Raw genomic sequence first — 26,152 nt, forward strand, 5'->3', positions numbered from 1 at the left:
TAGCTGATGGAAGATGGGCATAGAGGATCAAAGGGAGGCTAATGATAAAGATAAGGATGAGGATAAAGAGACAGATGGAGCTCAGGATGAAGATTGGGGGGGGGAATGTAGATGGAATTTGGAAATTAACATAGAAGATGGGAATGGGATAGGGATGGAGCAGGGAATAGAGTGATGGATTTGGATATGGTGGAATTGGAGGTGGGAAATTGTGGGTGGGAGTGGGACTAGGGAGAGGTAGGGATAAGATGAAGACTATGGATGGAGTGAGGGGTAGAGAATGGCTGATACAGGTGGGACTTGGAGTGAAGAAGATGATAGGTATAGGGATAGAGCATTGGAAATAGTGATGGGAAGGAGGGATAGGGACAGAGGATGGCAGATGAATGTTAGAAATAAGCATAGGGTAGAGAAACTCAGCAGAAACTGTGCACTAGAGATGAGTATCTATTCATGTCCAAGAAGGCAGGCGTAGCTTTGTCCTACTTTCATTGCTGATCAAGTAGCCCAACTGTTGTAAGAGGTTCAGTGAAGCATTTGAGAGTGGGAAAGTAAATAGCAAATCAAGGCAAAACAAGTTTTTAGCATCTTGGCTGTGGTGGCTTGGGATTTTGTCCCTCTTCTTTTTCCTGGTGGTGTCATGTGTGGCCTCAGTTGTGCCTCAGGTAAGGGCTACCTGGTGGGACTTCCTTTCAGGACTATGTCTGTGTTGGGTGGGGATAAGTTTTGAGTGATCCATAGTTGATAGTTTGGTAGTCAGGACTCAGAGTATAGCCCCAAAGGGTATCTGAGTGGTAATAAGTCATAGATTTGAACTCAGCTACAAGAAACAGAGCTCAGTCCCTTTTTGTTGGGGAAGACTGCCAATGGTGGGTCTTTGTATTAGAGTGTGACAATGTGGATGGAGATGGGAGGGATGAGGGGATTGGCATGTAGAAGTGGGAGATATGATGAGAGGATGAGTTTGGGGATGGGAGATGGTGAAGAGCTGAGGCTAGGGAATGGGAGACAGGGGAGGGGATGACACTGGGGAAAGGGAGCTGGAAGGGGATTAGTTTAGAAGATGATAGAATTGGGAGGAGTGGGAATAGGGGCAGATATGAGGATGAGGTTAGATTTCTTTTAGATCTCAGAGGTTGTATGGGGTATGATTGGTTTGGATGCTTGACTCTCCCAGCTTTTGACTGAATTTTCTTATAAGAAGCAAGTATGTTTGTGCAATAACAAGATGTTTATATGAAAATTCATTCCACAAGGCACATATTTGTGGCCCTAGGATCTTTTTAAAACATGGCAGGCCTTTTGAGGGTTAGGGCGGGAGCGAGGACGGTACTTCCATAGTCTTTAGGCACATTTCTGTTTACCATTTTTACCACTTCAGCTGAGAAAGCTGTGACAAAATCAAAGCTATAGAAAACATTTTTGACAGTGTGTGAAAGAAACAGCCAGAAGCACATCTAATGGTATAAAATCTGCTCCTATGAAGAGTGACTGAGCCAATGCTGGCACTGTACCCCAGGCAGATCAGTGGGGGATGTAGTACTTCCACTTTGGGGTAGTATCTTTTTGTTGAAATTCTACTTTCTGCATTTCAGTTATTTTTATAGCTAGGGGCATTTGAGAAATTAAATGTTTTAAAATAGGATTGCATAGATCTTCCGAGACTCCTTAAACTACTTACTCACCACATGTGCATTGACCTACCCACATTTTATATGCCTTTGCAAATTTCCATTTCTCCCTACTTTTGTCATCCTTCCTGTTAATGTTCTCCCTAAATCTACCATTCCTATGTATATCAGATACCATCATATCTGCATAGCTTTCTAGACTCCCAGTCTCCTTGCCTCTATTTATTTTCCCATGTTTCCATTTCACTGTAATAATAAACTCACATTTATAAAACATTTTTTATGTTTACAAAGAATTTCATATACATTATCTCATTTGATCCTTATAACTGTAAAGCAGGTGGTGCTATTGATTTCCCCATTTTATAGGCGAGGGAGTCAAGATTCAAAAAGGCAAGGTAACTTGTTCTGGGTCACTCATTTAGTAATCGATGGAATCAGGATTGCAATACAGATCTTTTGTTGCAGAATACAGTGTTTGTTAGACTTCAACATATTCCACATCCCTCTCCAATCTATATCCTGCCCTCCTCTGCATTTCTATGTCTCTGTTTGTACAGAGAATGGCATCTATTTCAGCGACATTTTTTTCATTTTTAAAAACTCCTTTATTTATTAAATCATTATTTACTTTTAACTTTTTTTTATCTCTTTGACTTAGGGCTTTTTTTTCTTTTTTAAAAAATTTATTTATTTAACTTTTAACATTCATTTTCACAAAATTTTGGGTTCCAAATTTTCTCCCCATTTGTCCCCTCCCCCCACCCCAAAACACCAAGCATTCTAATTGTCCCTATCACCAATCTGCCTTCTCTTCTATCATTCCTTCCTTCCCTTGTCCCCATCTTCTCTTTTGTCCTGTAGGGCCAGATAACTTTCTATACCCCATTACCTGTATTTCTTATTTCCTAGTAGCAAGAACAGTACTCGACAGTTGTTCCTAAAACTTTGAGTTCCAACTTCTCTTCATCCGTCCCTCCTCACCCATTCCCTTTGGGAAGGCAAGCAATTCAATATAGGCCATATCTGTGTAGTTTTGCAAATGACTTCTATAATAGTTGTGTTGTGTAAGACTAACTATATTTCCCTCCATCCTATCCTGCCCCCCCATTGCTTCTCTTCTCTCTTTTGATCCTATCCCTCCTCAAGAGTGTTGACTTCAAAGTGTTCCCTCCTCCCATTGTCCTCCCTTTCATCATCCTCCCCCCCACCCCCCGCTTATCCTCTTCTCTCCCACTTTCCTGTATTGGAAGATTGGTTTTCATACCAAAATGAGTGTGCATTTTATTCCTTCCTTTAGTTGAATGTGATGAGAGTAAACTTCATGTTTTTCTCTCACCTCCCCTCTTTTCCCCCCACTAAAAAGTCTTTTGCTTGTCTCTTTTAGGAGAGATAATTTGCCCCATTCCATTTCTCCTCCCAATATATTTCTCTCTCACTGCTTAATTTCATTTTTTTAAGGTATGATCCCATCCTATTCAATTCACTCTGTGCTCTGTGTGTGTGTGTGTGTGTGTGTGTGTGTGTGTGTGTATGTGTATGTGTAATCCCACCCGGTACTCAGATACTGAAAAGTTTCAGGAGTTACAAATATTGTCTTTCCATGTAGGAATGTAAACAGTTCAACTTTAGTAAGTCTCTTATGACTTCTCTTTGATGTTTACCTTTTCATGCTTCTCTTCATGCTTGTCTTTGAAAGTCAAATTTTCTTTTCAGCTCTGGTCTTTTCATCAAGAATGCTTGAAAGTCCTCTCTTTCATTGAAAGACCATTTTTTCCCCTGAAGTATTATACTCAGTTTTGCTGGGTAGGTGATTCTTGGTTTTAGTCCTAGTTCCTTTGACTTCTGGAATATCATATTCCATGCCCTTTGATCCCTTACTGTAGAAGCTGCTAGATCTTGTGTTACCCTGATTGTATTTCTACAATACTTGCATTGTTTCTTTCTAGCTGCTTGCAATATTTTCTCCTTGACCAGGGAACTCTGGAATTTGGCCACAATGTTCCTAGGAGTTTCTCTTTTTGGATCTCTTTCAGGTGGTGATCAGTGGATTTCTTGAATGCTTATTTTGCCCTCTGTTTCTAGAATCTCAGGGCAGTTTTCCTTGATAATTTCGTGAAAGATGATGTCTAGGCTCTTTTTTTGATCATGGCTTTCAGGTAGTCCCATAATTTTTAAATTGTCTCTCCTGGATCTATTTTCCAGGTCAGTTGTTTTTCCACTGAGATATTTCACATTATCTTCCATTTTTTCATTCTTTTGGTTTTGTTTTGTGATTTCTTGGTTTCTCATAAAGTCATTAGCCTCCATCTGTTCCATTGTAATTTTGAAAGAACTATTTTCTTCAGTGAGCTTTTGAACCTCCTTTTCCATTTGGCTAATTCTGCTTTTGAAAGCATTCTTCTCCTCATTGGCTTTTTGAACCTCTTTTGCCAGTTAAGTTAGCCTATTTTTCAAGGTGTTATTTTCTTCAGCATTTTTTGGGTCTCCTTTAGCAAGGTGTTGACCTGCCTTTCATGCTTTCCTTGCATCTCTCTCATTTCTCTTCCCAGGTTTCCTCCACCTCTCTGACTTGATTTTCAAATCCTTTTTGAGCTCTTCCATGGCCTGAGCCCATTGAATTTTTTTTGGATGTTTGGGATACAGAAGCCTTGACTTCTATGTCTTTCCCTGATGATAAGCATTGTTGTTCCTCATCAGAAAGGATGGGAGGAGATATCTGTTCACCAAGAGAATTACCTTCTATGGTCTTATTTTTTCTTCCCTTTTCTGGGCTTTTTCCCAGCCAGTTACTTGACTTCTGAGTTTCCTCTCCACATCCACCTCACCTCCAGATCTGCCCAGCCAGTGCTTGAGGCTGGGATTCAAATGCTGCTTCCCAGCCTTAGTGCTTTTGGTGGGGGCGGGGCTGCTATTCAGTGTGAGATTAAGTTTAGGTGCTCAGGTAGGGGCAGGGCCACCACACAGGGCTCAGTTCCCTCAGGGGGTTTATGGGGAGACCTTCAACCATGGATCTGGGCTCCTGCCTGCTTTGGGAGCTCCAGTCTGCTGCTGCTTCCACTGCTGCCTCCTGAGGGGGCCTGAGTTATGGGGACACCCTACTCCCCTTTCAGCAGGCCGAAAAGACCCTCTCACTGACCTTTTACACCTGTGGGTGGAAGGACCTGTGTGGGCCACTGGAGGTTCTGTCCCTGAAGCCTGCTCGGATCTGCTTCTCTCCATGCCACGCAGACAAGGCAGGGCTGGGCTTTGCTCCAGTCTGGTGCATGACAGACCTTTGGTGTGGGTTTTTCAGGTCTCTCTGGAACAGAAGTCTCCTCCACTCTGTTGTTCTGTGGCTTCTGCTGCTCTAGAATTTGTTGGGAGTTCTTCTTTACAGGTGTTTTATGGGCTGTGGGTTAGGAGCTAGCATATGTGTATTTTTCTACTCCACCATCTTGGCTCCTCTCCCTCAGTGACATTTTTGTCTATGTCTTCTGTCCCTAGAACTCAGGACAATTATACTAACATACAGAGTTATGATACTTTTGAAGTATTATAATTCTCAAAATTGTAAAGGACCTCAGAGACTCACTAGTCTAACCTACAGGATCCTTGGGATCACAGATTGAGAGTTGAATGGAACCCTAGCGATTATTTCGTCCAACCTCTTCATTTTACAAGTGAGGAAACTGAAGCCCAATGAGATGAAGTTTCTTGCCCTAGGTCACACAGGAAAGAAGCATCAGGGGCATCATTTGAACTCTGGTCATTTGACTTCACAATCAGTGTTCTTTCTACTATATCACAATTAGTAGAGATCTATCTAAATTATTTTGACAAGTGTTTATCCAAGTTTTGATGGAAGACCTTGAAGAAGCTCATTCCCTGTCCATTTTTGAACAGCTCTAAGTATAATGTTCTTCCTTTCATCTATCTAAATCTGCTTTTCTACAACCTCTATCCACTTGCAGAACAAGTCAAATCTTTTTCTTGTGATAGCCCTTCAAATACTGGAGGATAACTATCATGTTCCCTCAAATCTCCCCTCTGCCAGGGTAAACACCCCTACTTCCTTCACCTGGTCTTCATTCTGTTTGCTCTACCCTGGATGAGTTCCATTTTGTCAATGTCCATCCTAAAATGTGGCACTCAGAGGTGGACATACCTGAGCCATGATATCTTCTCCCCTCCTCCAATTCTCTTGACACTAGTGGGATGACATAGAGAAAACTAGGTAAACATCCAGGCTGGAGAAGTACAACCTAAACACAAGGCCTTCATTGCCTAGTCACCTGGGTATAAACCCAGAACTAGAACCTCAGCACTCTGTGCATCTAAACAGAATGAATCTATCAAGTCAGTATCCTGGTTGATGCCTGGGGTCCATGGAGTAGAAAACACTCTTTTTAAATCAGTCCACATATCTCACAGTCAGAGGTTACTTAAACAACAATACTCTTCCCCTGCCACCATTCTTTGCTTCCTTATTCCAATTCACCCCTCCCAAATCCCCATCCCACTTTATCCTTCCCCTCCATTTTGCCCTCTGGATCCCCTGTTCTATTATTAAGAAACCACCCTTTTTATTAGACCTATCCCTCTATCTTTCTTTGTATCTTTCTTTGTTTCTGTTTGTTTCTTTGTTTCTTCCTTCCTTCCTTCCTTCCTTTCTTTCTATCTTTCTTTCCTTCTTCCTGCCTACATGGAAACCTGGCTCCATTTAGAAGGCATTTCACTCCTGGACATCTTCTCCAACTCTAGACGCATGTTATCTCACAGTCCCAGAAACACTGGGCCAGGAGGAGGAGTAGGAAGACTTCTTGATCTTCATTGCTCCTTTCTGGCTCTTTCCTCTGCTTCTATCACTCAGCACAGTGTCTGGAACAAAGTAAGGATTTAATAAATAGTTGTTGTCTTGACTTAACCTAACCTCTTTTGAATTTCTCTCCATCTACTTATATTAGCCAGTTGACATCCTGGTTGCTATTATCTTCCAATGACCAGGTCATGCCTTCTCCTTTCTCAAGCAATTTAAGGTCTGACTCACACTCTTCATTTCTGCCACAACTATTGCCCTCATATTTGGGGACTTCAAAATCAGTATTGATGCCCCCCCAAACACTTTGGCCTCCTACTTTGTCGGCACCATCAACTCTCACAATTTGTATCTCTACTTTAATCATGCTGAATTCCCCATCACCTTTATGTCCTCAAACCTCCATGATAATTCCGAAATTCCTTTCTCAGATTATAACCTGTTATCCTTTCATGTCTCCCTCTACATCACATCTTCTGAGTCTATTTTTAGTTCTTATCTGACCTCCAGTCATAAGGAAGATTAGAAAAGACTTCTTGTATCATCATCATCAATCATCATCATAGCATTTTTATAGCACCCTAAAGTTTGCAGTGTTTTGCAAATAATATTTCAACCTCTGTGAGGTAGAGGAATAGAGACAGAGATGAACTCTTTTCTGCTTTCCCCTTCCATCACATCTGCTCTCACTTTCCTTCTTTCAATATACTGACTTTGCAACCAACCAGTTCAACTTTATGCCAATTTCTACCCTCAAGTCCCTTGCCTCTTTGCCCTGTCCTTTCTCATCTTTTTCTAAACACTAACCCTGTATCACTGACTGCTTTCTCTGTTCATATGATCCCTGAACCCCACTGTAGGAAGTCATACAACTGTGCTGTCTTGGTCTACTACAAATTTATTCTTTCTTACCTCTAATAAGTTCTTATTATTAGGTAGCAACAGTATTCCTCTTCCCCAACTGATTATGCATTAAATGCTCAGTGGTGTCTGTTTCAAATCTTTTCTTCTCCCCTCAAGTCATATCTGCATTCCTCCCCCTTCTCTACTCATAGAGGACTTTATATGAATGAATTAAGGAATGAAAAAACATTTAAGTATTTGCTTTTTGGAAAGCACTGTGCTAAGCATGAAGGAGATAGCCCCTGCTCTCAAGAAGTCCCTACCTCAAAAAACCCTCAGATGATCAGTTCATTATGTAGTTGTCATCCTCTACATCCCCTCTCTTTCATAGCTAGACTCCATGAGATCATGATAGATGGTCCACTTTCTTTTCTCTCACTCTTTTGAGAACCCTGCAGTCATTATCTGCAGACTCATTATTCAACTGAAACTCTTCTTTCCAAAGTTACCAATGATCTCTGAACTGCCAAAATGAATGTCTCTTTCTCAGTCTACATTCTTCTTGACCTCTCTGCATCCTTTGACAATACTGATCACTATTTTCATCTTGACTCTTTGTTCTCTCCTTCTTCTCCTATTTGTCTGACTGCTTCCTCAGTCTCCTTTGCTAGATCTTTATTTGCGTTATTCCTGTTAACTCTGGGTGTTCACCATGACTCTGTCCTGGGTTCTGTTCCCTCTATACTATTTTACTTGATGATCTCATCAGGATTTGATTATCATCTCTATGTTGATTATTCTTACATTTTCCTTTCCAGCCCTAACCTGTCGATGACCTCCAGACTCACACCTCCAATTGTCTATTAGACATCTCATGCTGGATGCCTAAAGACATCTTAAACGCAATATGTCCAAAGTGGAATCTTTCCCTACAAATCTTCCATTTTTCCTAACTTCCTATTACAGTGGAGGCTAACATCATCTTCCTGGTCACATACCTAGGCTTACAATCTAGGTGTGAGTCTCAATTCCTCACTTTTTCTCATTTCCCCCCCTCCCCCATATCTAATCTGTTGCCAAGTCCTCTTGTTTCTACCTTCGCAGAAAATCTAGTATACACTCCCTTCTCTCCTCTGATACTGTGCCCAACCTGCGGTAGAGCATTCTGAGCTCATATTGATCTGATCAACCACAGTCGGACACACTGAAACTTAACTTTATCATGGTGATGTCATTTTGGTCCTCTTCGCAAACGAAGGACAACAACCAACCAACTCTGGCACAGGCACTTATCACATCATTTTTGAACTGTTTCAATAGCCTGAGGGTTTGTCTCCCTACCTCTACTCTCTCCCTACTCCATTCAACCATAAAATTGATCTTCCTTAAATGTAAGTCTGACCATGTCATGCCTTCTAGGATCAAATATAAAATTCTCTATTTGACTTCATAATCTCACCCCTTCTTACTTTTCAGCTTACACCTTCCTTCCTCATATACTCTTTGATTCGTTGACACTAGTTTCCTTGCTATTCCTCAACATCTACCAACTCTAGACATTTTCATTGGCTATCCTCCACCCAATGCCTCTCTCCCTGCTCTCTGTTTCCTAGTTTTTCTGGCTTTTTTTCATCTAAAGACTCACCTTTGTTAGGTGGTACAGAGGAAAGAGTGCTGGACCTGGAGTGAGGACAAACTGAGTTCAAATTCAGCCTCAGACACATATTAGCTATGTGGTCCTGGGCAAATCACTTAATCACTGTCTCAGAGGCAGGGTTAATCTATTTCCCTGTTCCTCTACTTCACAGAAGTTGAAATAATAATTGCAAAATGTTTTGAAAATCCTAGAGTGCTATAAAAATGCTATGATGATGCTTGATGGTGACGATATAAGAAGTCTTTCCCAATCTTCCTTAGTCTTAAGAGTCATATTCTGAGGTCATCTCCAATGAATGCTGTTTTTAGGTTGCTTACTTATATTTTCTAGTCTCCCTTCCTCCTTCCCCCCTCCACCCCTAGTTCCTAGAAAGTAGAGATTATCTTTTATTTTTTTTTGTATTCTTAGTGCTTAGTACAGTGTTTGATGCATAGAAGGCACATAAATACTTGTTGGTTTGAGCTGACTTGAATATATTATTTCTAAAATGAGGTTAGAAGAATCTAGGAAAGGTCCATGGGAGAGAGTCTAGTCTATGGGAAAGGAAAAAAAAATCAAACCATAAAACAAAACCCTGCACTGTTTCTCCAATAAACAATAGGTACATGTTGGTTTGCTCTCCTCTAGATGTGGTCTGATCATTGCTGTTGACCTGCTTTGGACATACCTGGTCTATCTGGAACCAGAGTAAGGGTAAGAGTCACTTGGCCCATCAGACTGGAGCTCCCTGCACTCATTAAGCATTATTTGGAATTAAATGCTTCCTTTGCTTCTTCCTTTTCAAAGACTTTCCAGCTGGTTTTGTGTCCTGGAGCCAGGGATGTGCTGGTAAATATTTATTAATTGGCTAGGGAAGGGGAAGATGCATGAAGGATGCTTTTAAATTTAATCTGCATTATTAATGTTTTCATCACTTTCATAAGACTAAACGATCAGCAAAACAATAAAAATCAAGCCTTGATTTGTAAAATTTCTGATTTTCGAGATGTAAATGCTCACAGTGGAAATATCACAACAAAAATATAATAATGGACTTTCTTGAACCTATAGGACTTGGATTCTGCATAGTACTGCTATAGTACATAGCATTATGTCCTCAGGCTACAAAGGACTCAAATCTTTGTCTCAGGTAGGCTTCTAGATCTGAACTAAATCTGAACCACTGTCTGGAAGTCATACCAATACTTAATATTGTTTCCATGGCATTTTCCTCCATTTTAACTTAAATCTCACATTCTTAGGTCAATTTCCTTTTGTCCTTAGTCTCATTGGAATTACTGGATAGAATCTCCCTGTGCAATGGAAAACACTATTAAATAGTTCCTAAAATTTCTCTTCTTCATATTAAACACCTATAGGCTCTTTGGGTTTTCCAAATCCTGTATTTTCCAACCCTCTACTCAGATTTACAGCAATCTGGGGGAGTTCAATGAAGATTCCCATGTGCATAAATATAGTACAGGAATTTCTAACTTTATCCATGGAGATCTCTGATCGAGGTTTCAAGCTTTTACCCGGAGCAGTTCCTTACAGTTAATTTAAGGACTAAGGCTTTAAAGAATCAAAAAGGACCAAAATGAAAGGTCCATTGAGGTCTAACTGTCCCAGTGCTGTATCTGATCTGGAAATGAGACTGCTACTCTTGAGTAGGAAGACACTTGGTCCCCCTTCCTCTCTCCTTTCCATCACCCCCAATTTTCCAACATTAAGTCAAACAGACTTGGGAGAAAAATGAAGTGTCAGAGAGAGGTAGGATGGAAGAAAAGGCAAAGATAAAGTAAGTTTTTCTAAAACCTAAATGTAGGTTTCTTTCCTGCTTTGGTCTTAGCTGTGTCAAGATATGAGATTTAGAGCTGTGGAAGTAATCCCAAGAGTCATCAAGTCTAATGTCCACATTTTAGAAATGAAAATATGAATCTCAGAGAGAATGACTGCAGATTATAAATGACAGCCTTTTTGGAACACATGCAATACCTCCCCCTCCTCTCCCTTGTAAAAAGCACAGAAAAAGAGTCAATGAAGTTGAATTCCACTGTAAAGGCATCTTATCACAGTTGCGGCAGCCAAGTTGGGTAATTATCAGATTATATTGTTAAAGTATCTTTAAAAAAGACCAGGGCTACTAAATTCACAAACAGAACTGGGCTTTTATTATGAAACAACCCTGCAAATATATCATGAAGTCCTGTGGATTTAATACATTTCCTGAGGAAGGAGGATCATAGTGTGAGTTGTCACAGAATAACAGGTAGCCTGCCGTTACTTTTCAACAGGACTGTTTATTATTGAAATATCAACAGTATTCCTTCACAGAAACAATTACTCAGTCATCACAGAACTGACACACAAACATGACAAAATAAATACACCCAGAGCACACTTCATTGGAATTAAATAGTAAATAAATAATAAATACAGCATCTTCGTTTCCCGTTATCAGTGCCTGAAACAAGAGGAACCCAGAAAAAGGGGGGGATAAAGGAAAACTAAAAAGTGTCTCTCTCAGGTCCCACCCCTCCCATGAAAAAAGCCCCAAATTATCAAAACTTCTCAGTTACAAAATATCTTTAAAAAAATCCCATTATTAAAAGAATAAATAACAAAATATATATAAAATAACTTGGTCGCATCAAAATTACAATTAGGAGCCGTATCTAGATTTGTTTTGCAAGTGTGGACTCTACTATGCTCAAAACATTGTAGTTTTCTTTGTTTCCATCTATTTCCTTCTCATGGTACCCTGGCATGGTCTCTAGTGTAAAACAGTATAAAATTAATAAATAAAAAATGTTAAATAAATAGCAAATGTTAACATAAGGTGTTGTGAATATAAATTACATACATCTTGCCAAAATTAAATAATTTACAGAATAATCAAACTAACTACTTTTTTTCTTCCAGGAAGTGCAATTTTCTACTTTTAAATACTAACTCTGAATTGCAGTCACCATCAGTTTGGACTCTATTTACATGTTAAGAACATTGTGTTTTTAACACATTAAAATTTTCTTTTCCTTTTTAATTTTTTATTTATTTATTTTTTTGCACCTTGAATGGATTCTCAAAAGAAGTGTAATCTTTGTGATACTGTATTTGGAACTTAATTACTGACATATCTAATGTCGTCCTACTCCCCCACCCCCTTACCCTTCATCCATCACCACCCTCTCACCTATGGCCCAGAGATCAGTTCTCCCTGACAGCAATTTCCCCCAGGGAATTCAATCAATAGCTTGGCTGTTCAATGGATCACAGAGGCTGTTCAGAGAAGCCTGAACAGGTAAAGAATGTCACACACTGTGGCTCTGTGGGGTTCTAGTTTTGCATCCCTCTTAAACTTCTGAAATGAGAGTAAGTGCCTCTATTTTCTAGTAGATTCTGGGTGCCTGCACTATCTGTAGCCTAGGGAGGTGTGAAGGGTAGAGAGTAGGGTGGGCTTTGGGCCAACACAGCAAGCATTTCTTTACAGCCTTGAAAGAACCATCCCTCTGATCCTTCTTTGCTCCTAAGGATGTGAAACTAGAGGTCATCCCTATAGGAACATTGCGGTGTTTTCTGTTCTATAAGTGAGCAGTGGGCTACAGTCATGGAGTGGCGGACTAAAGGGATTCTTTGGAAGATCTATACCCAAATTTTTCTCTCTTGGAATAGTGCTTTTAGTCCCAATAGCCTTGCCAAAAAAATTATATATAATATATATATTAAATTAAATTAAAAAAAATAACACAATCTGCTACCAGAGACACAGTCTCTGCCGGACCCCTTTGGGTCTTTGCACACTGCATCTCTAACCATGTCTAAAATATTTTCCTGGTACTGAGATGTCATCTCCCTCACCAGCAGAATGGCCTTGACAAGTAGCAGAACCAGAACTCTAGGGAAGCAGAGCTCCCAGAGTATAGACAGTGGACCCTGACACACTGAGCATTGGTGTGAAATATCTGGCGCTGGTCTATTCCTAAACAGCTATTTTCTCGTGATTACGACAGACAAAGGAATACTGTAGTTGCAAACTCCAAAAGCTTCCCTGAGAACCTTTTCCATTGCGCTTTCCACTGGAGATTCGGAACTGCTCTGCGGATTTCTTTTACAAAATAAAAATAAAGGACTTTTCTTTTTAAATACTTCAGAGTTTCCACCCGTTGGCTATCTGAGTGCCTTCAGGGTCTGAGGCCTTGAGGAGGTTCACATCAAAAGGTTACTTGAAGCTCTGGTGCTGCATTATATCAGCACAGGATTGTGGATGAATGGGGGAGTGGGCTGTATCTTCACAGTCACAGACAATGGGTGTTTAAGTTGGTCAGTCTCTTAGGTAACACTGAACTGCAGACCTTCCCCACCTTGGATGCCCTCTGCCCTCCTCTCTCCTCAAGCTCTTCAGTCAATCATAGGGTGCCATCCTGGATGCCCATCTAGTGTGTTGCTATGAATAAGAAAACCCCCTACCATCTGCAAGAGGGACTAGGAGGTAAATAATAAAAGGAGTTTGATTCAGTTCTCATAAATGGCCTCTCGGTTATGTTTTGGTCCTTTTCATTCATTAAACAAGTTTCGCAACTTGTAAACCTGAATACTTGGGAGTGAAGGTTTTTGTCTTCTAATAGCCTTTAGTCATTGATCGTTTGATGTGGGTCTATGTTGTTCCTGAAGTACTAGACCTGGATCCCTTTGACAGCTTGCTTGATGCTCTCAAGCAGGTCCTTGTTTTCCGGGTTCTGGTAGCACTCTTGGTTGGTGTACATATCAGTAAGGGTGTTGACATAAGCATCAAAATTCTGTTCACTGATTGGCTCCTAATTTTAACACAAAACAAAACCAAGTTACCAGTGACATCTATATTTATTGCCTCTTCTCCACCCACCCAAACTAGGTTACAGTGGTTTTCTGAGCATTGCTAACTTAGAGATGGAGAAAACATAAATGACGGAAGCGACAGGAAACTCAAAACCTCACAAACCACTCTGAAAGTCTCTAGTTTCTACTGAGAGTAAAAAAACAAACAAAAACCCAATTCTCCTTTTCTTCTTTCCCCTTTCTTTTCCCTTCCCTTCCCCTCCCCATTTACTGAAAATTATTTCCTAGGAATGAAGAAAAGGGAGCCAGTAGCCCCTTATGTTTCCTGACTTGGACTAATTCATAGGATCCCATCTTTTCTTTCTGTAGCAACGCTATGGCAACATGATCTCAGCCGTTGGATATCATTAAATTAAGCCAAACATGCTGTCTTTAAAACCATTATTTTATTTTATTTTTGGCTTTAAGCTTTTCAAAGTAGAATAAGAGGTACTTCCATTCTAACAGCAACTGTGAGACCTTGATGAGGTAGAATTCTAATCCCTCCTCAGTTCTCGTTGGTTCATCCACGATTAAAGGCCCCATGTGCCCTGTTTGCTGATTGTAATCACTGACCCCAAAAGAGAACAATGGATGTAAGGAAAGAATCAGTAAAAACGACACAAAAGGGACACTCACTAGAAGCTCCAGATACACATGGACTAATGAACCCAAAGGCAGAAATGCATTGTCTTGGCCAAAAATAGGCTGCCCCACAATGCAGGCTAAACTTCTAAACAAATTTCTTTGAAAGGGGAAAAATACATAGGTATACACTGAAAAATAATACCAATTACAGGCTACATTTAGATTTTATAGAAACTAAATTTTCATGGGGGAAGGGAACCTAGAATTGTACGAATAAAGTATGTCAGTAGGATGCAGCTACAGGCTCCAATTACTCTAACTTCCAAACTGTGCAATTCCAGTGGATCGAGTGATGGTGAATGCTCCTTACCATATGTGGAAGGCGGATGTTGGCTAAACTTTGGATGAGTGCCTGGCTTAGGCCAGAAAGCTCCAGGAACAAGGCTTCATTCTGCTCCTCTATGATTTTGTTTTCTTCTTCAATGTTCTTGAGATTTTTCTCCATGGTGGATATCTGTGTTAGTGAGAAAAAACGAAAGGAGGGAAAAATCAATCATCTCCTCTTTTCATCCTTCACATTCTTCCTCTATATACTTTTCTGAGATGTGAAATACAGTCCTGCACCCTCTGGTCTCACAAAGAAAGGAGAGGGTTTGGGTTCAGACTCACCCAGGTCTCCTTCAGGGTAACAGAGTGAGTTCAAGGTGTCCCCCTTGGGATGAGCATCAGTAATCGGACACCTTGGTTATGCTGTGACTGTGAATGCTAAGGGGAGGAGAGCTGGAACAAATATCTGAAATTTGTTTTCCTAAGCATCGGTTCAGGGCACCAGGTAACTGGGAAGGGGGTGTAGTGGAAGGAGGAGATAGGAAAATAATGATGTGCCAGCAAAGAAGTACTCCATGGTTTGACTGGATCTTTTGAACAATACTTTTGCAGAATTTAGAAAGTGTAGAATTAGGATTTTAGATGTAACCTCTGCTAAAACAAGCTTCATCATACCATAGAAGTGAAATTTGGTTGTTGGGGATTCTGATTTCAGGCCACATGTACATGCTGTGGGTACTTTGGTGTTATAATCTGCATCAGTGGAAGGTGGAGTGTCCTAGATGGACTTTCAGATTGTAGAAATATTAAAATAAACTTATATCATTTTGCAATCTCTAAAGAAAATGTGGGTTAATTTGGAAACTTAGAAAAGCTTGAGTATTCCTCAAAGGTCCTGAAGGGGTTAAATGCAAAGAACAATATCAAATTATGAGTATAATAAGCCTGCTTCACTTTAGAGTCAGAGAACCTCAGGATTGGATGATCCCTCAGAAGACATCTAGTCCAGTCTATGTCTGAACATGAGCCCTTCTATGACATTACATGAAAAGGGCCATCTAAAATCTGACTAAAGACTTTTGGTGACTGGGAACTTAAAAATATGAGCTTTTATCAATATAGAGCTTTAAATTTTCCAAAGTGCTTTATGTATCTTCTCTCACATGACCTTCCCAACTGTCCTGGGACATAGGTGCTATTATTGCTCCATTTTACAAATGAAATACCGAAGTCAAAAAGGGAATTTCCAGAGTTGCACAGCTAGTAAGTATTTGAGGGAAAATTTGAACTTGGTTCTTTCTAATTAAGAGCTGAGTACTCTATCCACCATGCTCCTTACCTATCTCAATTCCTCTCCAGTTCCACCACTCCACTTTTGGATAACTAATTGTTAAAAAGTATTTTCTTTAAAGTGAGTCAAAAACTATTTCTCTTCAAATCCTATCAGTTATTGCTATTTCTGTTCTCTGGGACAAAGCAAAATGAGTTTTAGTAGTCCCTTCTACATGACAGCTATTCAAATTCTTGCAGAAAACCATTATTTTTTTACCCCATCCTCCCTCATCCTCATCCTCCCAAACCTTCTTTTATTTCAGTTAAATATCCCCAGTTCCTCCAAAAAATCCTTTCATGGAATTTTTTTATTAGTTTTTCCTTGAAATCCTCATCTCCTTCCATTCCTCACATTCTATCCAGACAATGTCCTTCCTAAAATGAGGTTTCTGGAATGGAATTCAGTACTTCACATGGGATATGACCAGGGCAGAACACAGTGAAAATGTCACCTCCATCTTTATGGATGCTATATTTGCAACCTAAGACGGTATTATTTATTTTTTGGCTACCATGTCACATTGTTAACTCATGTGGAGCCTGTAATACTCTACACCCTATCTCACGCACCTGTCTTTTTCACATGAGTTTTTATTCTAGCCTTATCTATCATATCTATATTAAAACTGGTGTTTGGTATCCTAACCACGGTGTGGGGATCTAATTTAAGGAATAGAGTTAACACAATCTAATTCAACATGAGAATGAGATGAATAGTGTGCAATGGAAGGAACACTGGATTTGGAGACAAAGGAACTGGTTTCACATGTGGCCTCTGCTACTCACTAGATGTATTATTCTGGACAAATCACTAAATTATGGAAAATGATCAGGTGACCTCTAAGTCCCTTCCAACTCTAAATCTAGGATCCTAAAGTCTTTTAGGAAGATCATCAAAGACTGAGCAATCTCCAAGACGGACACAATTGGACAAGAAAAAGCCAAAAAGATTGGTGGGATTTCCTTCCATCTAGTGCAGTCATTTTGCAAATGAGGAAACTGAGGTCTCGAGAGACTAAATTACTTGTGCAGGGTCATACATCTGTGGCTGTGGTGGTGTCATTTCCCACTGCTGAAAGTCGGGGGAAGTATCTGCACTGTAGTGTTTGATTATCACCAGAGAAGAGTGCCTAAGCTCTGACCAGAATGAACTGAGGTTACAGGAGGAGTCAGCATTGAGAAAAAGGCAGTGAAAAGATCAAACTTCGCTGATGGCCGCCATGCCAATGTGCCAACAGAGGGGAAATATAAATGGCTAATTAGCAGCCTTGCCAAGTCTGTTTATGTCCCGATGAGGTTTGAATATTGGTGTCTCAGTTGAATCTACTTGTAGTAATAAGAGCTACTGATTCTAGTCTGGTCATTTGTACAGAAATACAGGAATTACTGTATTTCTCCCAGGCTTATTATCATGACTTTCTCCAAATAGGACTCAATTGCCTGTTCTGTACTAAATTCATGTTGGTATATTGAGTACCTCCTTTTACTTTCCTCCTTTTAGAAAAAAACCGTATACTAGATCCAAAAGTAGAAATATCTCTGAGTAGCCAGGATGGTGTAATAGATGAATGAATGTGAGAGCGAGCAGTCCCTTTTACCTCCCCTGGTACTTTCTGGGCTGCTAGCATCAAACTTGGAGGCTTCTGCTGTTTTAAACCAGGTGATTGCTTCATGGGTACCCAGAACTGCCTTTCCCAAGATGCCCTACGAGACTTCAAACTCTTTGCCCTTTGAGGTCTTTTATATTACACTCCCTATCCCCAGAGCAGGGTATTATAATAACACAATATGATTTGAGACCATTACAGTCAGGGAAGATTTCAGGGGACCTCAAAAAAAGATTTAAAGATACTGAAAGCTTGGTAGCACTGAGCTGCTGCTGCTCTTTATAATTCTCTCTCTGGCTCCTGGACTATAATATTTCCAGAGCTTTTAGGGAAGATGCAGCCTAGGTAAATGAGCAGACTTGGAGAAGTGCCTGGCTCTGGTTGGAGAGCTCCAGGAACAGGGTTTATTTCCTCTTTCTCTATAATTGATTAAGACCTTTCATAATGCTAATTAAGGAAAACCATTTTTATACACAGTGTTGAGTAAAGAAGGACCATCTATGAGATTACTTGCAAATACCATAGTGCCAGTATATTCTTTATGCATTACAATTTATCTTCGGGGGGAGCCTGAGATATTGTTTGAGAAATTCTCCAGGATCACAAACATTTCCAACAGCTCACAAAATGGATATTAGCCACACTTAACATTATTTACCATTTCCCTTCACTGCAAAAGCCTCAATTGTTTCCACTATCTCTTTTCTTCTTAATGTTCAGAGATCACTCAGACCCTTCTCATTTCTTGAATTTTAGCCCTGTTCTCACCACACAGGTTTCCAGAGATACCTAGTGAGACAGACATAGCCAAGAGGGTCCTCCGGCAGATTCCATGGGGACCTTCAACCCCAAGGTGAGCTGCTTTGAGAAAGTTGTCTTGCAAAGTAGAAGATTTTCGGAAATATGTGGTTCAGCAAGATGTGTTCAGTTGTTGTGCCTTCAAGTGACCTGGGATGAGATGCTTGGGTTTTAGCAAGGCATTTGATAAACTCTCTTGTGATCACAATACCTTGTGTTGTATTGCCTTGAGGGTAGCATGGGCATTTTTTTGAGGCGGTCTGGACCTATGATTTAATTGTTATAGAGATTTTCAGATGAGGAATCTCCCTTTATCACGACAGACTGGCAACTTCTCTCGAACTTACAATCTTAAAGAGTTCCTTGGAACACTGAGAGGTTCAATGATTTGCCCAGGGTCACAGAGCCAGCATGTTTGAAAGGCAGGGCTTAAATCCAGATCTTCCTAACTCTGAGCCAAACTCTCTATCCTCTGTGCCACACAGTTCTTGTTGACTCAGGTACAAGCAACATGTCCACACAATCTCTTCCTATCATGTCCCCAGGAGATGCATCATCAGAAGACTCATCATCCTTTGAGATTGCAATAGCCTTGGTACTCACACCTCATCAGTACCCTCTGCCCCTATGGAGGGCAGAGCAAAGAACTCATCCCAAAGCCTCTGTTTAAAGAGGGATCTCAGGCCAGCCATTTCTTCATTTCCCACCTGGATATACTCTTTTGGATTGGACTTCGTCATGCCCCCATGCCAGCTACCTCTGCTTTGTGTGTTATTTTTCCCCCATTATAAAGGAGAAGAGCAGAGACTGTCTTTTATTTTTGTATTTGTATACCCAGCACTTACAACAGTGCCTGGAACATAGTAGGCACTTGATAAATGTTCATTGACTGACAAACTCTCATCATTTCCTCATTAGGTCTACCCTTCCTCATCCCACTCCAACCTGGTCTGATAACTTCCTAGTTCATTCCACTGGGTCATTTACAACCCAGACTTCATTTTCAACAAACTACTCAGCATCTTCAAACTCTTCAACTCATTCCTTCCACTTTCTTGGTTTAAACAAAACCTGGTTCTCTCCTTAGGACATAACATCTTTTGCAGCTCTTTCCAATGAAACCAAGTCTTCCTACTTTTCACAGTCTCTAGGAGCAAGAGGTGTGGGCCTGCTCCTTGAGCCTCATTACCACTTTCAAACCATTTCTTCACCATTGCTCCTTCATGATATTTCCTTTTTTGAGGTCCATGAAGTTTCTACCATCCTCTCCCTATCCATGTTGCTGTCATCTACCAATCTCCAGATCATTATCTCCCCCTTCTTAACGTCTTTCATTACTGGTTCATTGTTTTCCTCTACTCCAACTCTCGCCAGTATCCTCGGAGACTTAAGTATTCATTTTGACAAACTCTCTGACAACCTGAACCCCACAGTTATTAATTCCACCCACCACCCTTTCCACTCTATTCAGCCACACACCTACATAACTGTATCTTAAACTTTACCATCTGTAAGAATTGTACCGCCTCCAAGATTTAGATCTCTGAAATTTCATCCTTCAACCATAATCCCCTATTTTTCCAGGTCTTCCATTTTCACCCACAATAAGGCTTCTCCAGGCATGTTGTAGCTTCTGGGTCCTTGATACCTCCTTCCTTCTCTGTCCATTTCTTCCCGCTTTGACACTACAGTTTGGCATTTTAATATTTCATTAGCTCCTATTTTAGAATCCTTTGATGCCCTGGCTTTCTGCTATTTTGGACCTGCAAGTTCTAATTACTGGGTAACTTCCACTATTCAACATCTCCATTCTTCCCCCAAAGCTCTTGAGAATTTCCGAATTTCTCCAGTCAATGACTTTCCACCAATTCAGCTGGATTTTACCCACTATAAACTCACAGTCCATTGTATAACCAAGCCCTTGTTATTGCCATATAATTCTTATATCCTACTCTGATTGACTTCCTAGCTCATTTACCAAAGTCACTGTTTCAGACCTTTTCTTCACATCTATTACTTCTCAGTCCCTATACTTATATCTTGGTGCAGTGGATAGAATATTGGACTTGGAGCTAGAAATTGTTGAATATGCAGTCTATCTCAGATACTTACTACCTCCATGACCATGGGCAAATCATTTAATCTTTCTCAGCCTCAGTTTCCTTACCTGTGACATGGAAATAATAATGGCACTGACCTCACAAGGTTGTGATGAGGATCAAGTGCCTATATACAAGTATATATGTATACATATGTTTATTTATACATACACACACATGTAAAGCACTTTGTAAACTTTGAAGCACTATTTAAATATTAGCCATTATTATTAGCCTCTTCCTTCATTGAGAGAACTGTGGCCATTTGAGGTATACCCTCTCACTTGCCCCTTTTCATCACTCAAAATTTCTCAGAATCATCTCTACATTAGCAACCTTCAAACTCTCTTTCAAGCTTCATACCTTCCTCTTCAGCTCCTTACAAGATATCACCTGGATGCCTTGCTAGCCTCTCAAATTTATCAGATTCAAAACAGAGTTTGTTACCTTTCTCCGTAAACCTTTCCATTATCTGATTCCATTGCTTCTGTCAGTGGCATCACCACTCAGTCTGTCTCTCACGTTTGTAACCTTGGAGGTTATTTTTGACTTTTCCTTCTCTCCCATCTCTCGTGCCTAATCAGTTGCCAAGTCTGGTCAATTCTTTGTGCACATCAACTCTCACATATGCCTTCTTCTCCTAATCTTCACTTCCATCACACTAATATAGCTTTCTTATAGCTTATGTATCCTATAAATAACATATATATGTAAATATATAATATAGAATACTTATAGCTTACTTGCAGCTGTGGTATAGTGAAGAATGTTAAATTTGGAATCAGACAACCTGGATTCAAATTCCAGTTCTGTGACTTTCTCCTCAGTGACCCTTGATAAGATACTTAACTTCTCTGGGCCTCAGTTTCCTCATCTTTAAAATGACAGGATGGACACTGAGGCTCCTTCCAGCTCCAATTCTATGATCCTGTTTCTGCTTTTTTCCCCTACTCTCTATGAATACATTATTCACACTGATGCCAAAATAATATATCTTATGTAAAGTTAAAATGGTGGTATTACTCTAACTCAAAAACATTCATTGAATAAAGTACAAACTCCTCTGCACCCTACATGTGAGACCTCCCAAAATCTTACACCATTCTACCTTTCCAGCCTTATCTAGCATTCCTTTCTTCTGTACATTCTATACTTCAGGCCAACTAGATTACTCCTTGAATTTTGAACACAACCCATGCTTTCTGGCCACTGTGGCTTTGCTCGTGCCTCTACCCTGTGTCTAGTATCCCCTCTCCTTATCTTTGCTGAATTCTAACTCATCCTTTAAATTTGCAAACAAATGCTACCCACTTTAAGAAACCTTCTCTGATCCCCCTGATAGGTAATAAGCATCTCCCTTGAATACCCCACACCCCCATTATGCGACTTTCTAATGCACTTATCAAGTGTATTATATTAATTTATAGCTATCCATATTTGTGTCCTATCCTCCTATTACAGTGAAACAGGGAACAGATCTTAGCTAAATTTTTATCTCCTACAGTGCACAGCACTCTAAGCACAGTACAGCTGCTTGCTAAATATATGTTAAAAGAGTAAAAAGATAGAGAAATGTAGGCTAGATGATGGAATAGCTAGGTGGATTATTCTAGAACTGTTTGAATGTCTGAAACCAAAGCATCATTAATGGATTGATATCACCTTAAAGGGAAGTCTTTCCTGGAGTATCCCAGGGATGTGCTCTTGGTTCTGTTCTTTTCAGAACTTTTATCAATACCTTGGATTAAAACAGAAATGGTTTGCCTATTGAATTTTTAGATGACGCAGAGATGGAAGGGAGAGCTAATACACTGTCTTGGATGACCAAACCAGGATCCAAAAAGATTTCAATAGGTTAAATTATTAGTCTAAATCCAGCAAAAGAAGATTTAATAGGGTCACATGTAAAGTCTTATACAGATTCAAAAAATCAATTGCATAAGTATCAAATTGAGGAGGTCTAGCTAGAGAAAACTCATATGAAAAAGGTTACTATTCCTTGAGGCCCTAGAACCAGTTAGTGCTTCTTTGTGTTCCTTCTACTTTGGGCGCCAGTCCCTATTCCTAGGCAAATGTTTTATTGTTGGCATTATTGCTGCTGTAGAGTCCTTTTCAGTGGTGCCCAATTCTTCATGATCCCATTCGGGGTTTTCTTGGCAACGACATTGGAGTGGTTTGCCATTTCCTTCTCCAATTCATTTTACAGATGAGGAATTGAGGCAAACAGGGTTAAATGACTTGCCCAGGGTCACATAGCTAGTAAGTCTCCTAACTCCAGGCCCAGCACTCTGTCCACTGTGCCACATAACTGTAATTAGTTACTTTGCCTAGTGTATACCTGTCACGCTTCTTTCCCTGTTATTGATGGGTCTCCTTGTGGAATACAGCCTGAACCACCAGGTCAAGTTAATCTTTTCCTCTCCTGACCAGGAGGAACCAGCCCTGGTGAGTCCTGTGTGGTAATACTTTGATTCTCACAGCTGCCAGGGTCTTCTATCCAAAATAAACTTTTATTTTGGGGGGATATATATCTTTCACAAACCTATATAAGTGTATGTTGGTCTTTTGATGTGCTATAACTTCCTTGAGGTTGGGGACTGTTTCAATTTTGTCCCTGTATTCCCAAGGCCCATGATAGTACCTGGCATATAATAGGCAAGTAATAAATGCTTTCTGATTGTTTCCATTAGGCCAATGGAGCTGTTACAGTCAGGGCACCTGTTACCTATCATGTGTTACCTTGTAGGGTACTAAGGATAAACCTCAGAACAATTCCTGTAATGCATCTTGAGCAATGGCTAAATGGTCTATCACCACAGACTCAGACTTCACTGGAAAACCAATCTTCTCCCTCCCCCCTACCCCAACCCGGTCTCTTGGGGAGAGGTACCAGGATTAGTCATAACCTATGAGATATCTGAGAGAAAGAAGTGTAGACCCTTCACAGTACTCCACTATTCACCTTACATTCTGAGCAGTAGCAGACACACAGGTATTTCTGCATCAGGAAAATTTCTCTAAATGCCTGGACGAAAAGGGCACACCATTCCCTAGCACTGAAAATTTGACTATAACTCATTAACCAGTCAATAAACAGATATTCTAATTTCTACTGGGGTGTACAGGTGTTTAGGGAAGACTACTTTATGGAGAACTCATACAAGGCAAGTGCTCACACTGAAGTTAGAAGTGATACAAGGACACTTTCAAGGTCTCTCTGAATAACTTTGGAAATGATCGTGAGAGATGGGAAACACTGGCACAGGACTGTCCAGTGCGGTGTGTCTGCATCAAAGAAGGCACTGTGCTCTATGAGCAAAGTAGAATTGAATTAGCTCAAAAGAAACATGAGATGCACAAATATGGAGACATCTCCAATCCAAATATCCACATGGATTCTTTGTACCTAACCTGTGGTTGAGCCTTCTGAGCTTGTATTGGTCTGATCAGTCATGGTCAGACACATTGTACCTTGACCCTGACATGGAGATGTCTTTTTGGTCCTTTTCGAGTACAAAAGGCAACAATCAACCAGACCAGAAGTCCCTACAATGTGCCAAGGGATATGTTAGGTGATAGGCAGACAACCAAATGCACCTAAAAGCAATTCAGGAGGTTGCAACTGGCTTCACTGTCAACTACTTTCCTCTTCATTCAATATCGTGGCTACCACAGTTTCTACAAACTGTCAAAATGATAGCACGTAGCTCTTATGGTCTTCATATCTCATTGGGGAATCCCTACTTACAGTTTCAACACCTCTCCAATCTGAGCTCCTGGAGTTTGCTGGGTTTAGCTGGGGCTAGATGGGATGAGGAGTCTCAAGGAATGAAAGATCAGTGGCCCAAAGCAAGGGTGGGGCGTCTCAGAAAGCTGGACTAAGAATACCTACCTGTGACTGTAGTTTCACCATGGCTTCCTCCATCTCTGTGTTGGACTCATTTAGCTCACTGATCTCCTTATTTAGCTGCTTGATTTCTTCATCATTCTCAAGCACTGAAGGAAAGAAAAAATCACATTACATCATATTTTCAGAGCAGACAGGGACTTAGATAAAGATCATGAGATTCAACTCCATCATTTGATACGTGTCATTTGCTTTTTGTGTTGTTTCTTAAAATTCAACCCAATTCCATAAATAGAACATTTAATGAGTATTCTGAACAAGGGCCCTGTGCTTGCCTCTGGGCACACCATAATGAAGACACAGTCTTTACCCTCAAGGAGCTTACAGCAAAGAGGCAAAATTGATAAATAAACAGGTTAACAAATGGACTTTCCTGAGATGTCTGGATGTTTCCCTGGGAACTGAACTGGCTCAGGTACACCTTAATTTAGTTCACAACTTCTGTCTTTCAGAAGCTTTCCTAGAGTTACATTTAATACAATTATCCTGCATTGAAAGGGAGGGTGGATTAGATGACCTCTAAGGTCCCTTCCGACTCTGAAATTCTTTGATTAAGAATCTGGGTGAAGTTCAGAAGTAAAGAGTAGAAACTCCTTTGTAGATACTGTGTAGGTTCTAGTTAGTTTTTTTCTGATTCATGTTCACTGCTGGTCACTAGGGAATAGCTAGAAGATTCAGTGACTATTTTTCATTTTATAATTTTAATTTTGGCAGTAATCTACATGAGGTAGAAACAAAAATAATTTTTCAGAGGGGTTCAAATTTAGCAAGCTTTTCTCTTTCACCATGAAGGACCTCTGCAGTCAAGTAGGGAAACTTTGTATGTTTGTAATGAGAAAGTCAGCTTCTACAGTTTCAGAACCCAAAGATAAATGCTAATAATTGACACAATAAATTGTTGGGGCACAACTGGGGATCCTGTATTGGAAAATAAACTCCCTTATAAGAAATGGACTCAAAAGGGTTGGGTTTAATAGCTATAGACTTCAGATTAAGTCCTGCTTCTGATACATGCTAGCTGTGTGACCCTGGGCAAGTCATGTAACCTCTAAGGATTTCAGGCAACTCTTTACCATTTTAACTCTAAAACCATGCTGATCTATATTGGAAGAGGGGGCTTCCTCCTTTTAGTCCCCTATATCAATGAAATAAATCACAAGTCTAGTCCAAACCTCTCCACCTCCCAGCTTCCCCTCTCTTTAGCTATGGAAAAAAATCAGATCTCTACAATTCTATTAATGATTCACCTTTACTACTGGGAGAACTCTATCTCCTGGAAAGCATCTACTTGTTCATAGTGAATTTTGTCAGAGAGAGTACGGAATTTTGTGGTTGCTGTTTAGGTCTATGATTTCAAAGTTATATTGGGAATTTCTGGTGAGGAAATTCCTTCTGCCAAAGCAGATTTAACCCCTGCTTAGCAATGTATAATCTTAGAAGGTCACCAGAGTTTAAGTGATCTGCTCAGAGTCACAAAGTCTGTTTGTGTCTGAGGTGGGAACTTGGACCCAGATTTTCCTGACTTGAACCTGGCTTTATATCCTCTATGCCATATTTATTCTCTTGACACTTCTTTATTAAATAATGCCCTCCTTTCTCAAATATATACAGATGACACTAGGCCATGACTTGAGGGCTTCCCTAGGCCCTGTGTAACTTGTTCTAGTCCCCTGTCCACCTTCTTACCCTTTCAATCAGTATAATAAGTAAATTTATATAAGTAGCTAGTATA

At 40.2% G+C, this 26,152-nt stretch overlaps 1 protein-coding gene across 1 annotated transcript in view; it reads right to left on the minus strand.

Annotated features, from left to right (window-relative positions):
* Positions 1–11,081: 11,081 nt before the first annotated feature.
* The window catches only part of MYT1 (myelin transcription factor 1), a 197,244-nt gene continuing 182,173 nt past the window's right edge, over positions 11,082–26,152 (minus strand). The window contains exons 19-21 of the mRNA XM_072633218.1: positions 24,406–24,509; positions 14,721–14,864; positions 11,082–13,722 (exon numbers count right to left, since the gene is read on the minus strand). Of these exons, the coding sequence (XP_072489319.1) occupies positions 13,582–13,722; positions 14,721–14,864; positions 24,406–24,509 (389 nt within the window). The 3' untranslated portion in view covers positions 11,082–13,581. The remainder of the gene's footprint in view (positions 13,723–14,720; positions 14,865–24,405; positions 24,510–26,152) is intronic.

This window comes from Notamacropus eugenii, chromosome 1 (assembly GCF_028372415.1).
Source record: "Notamacropus eugenii isolate mMacEug1 chromosome 1, mMacEug1.pri_v2, whole genome shotgun sequence".
NCBI classification, from domain to species: Eukaryota; Metazoa; Chordata; class Mammalia; order Diprotodontia; family Macropodidae; genus Notamacropus; species Notamacropus eugenii.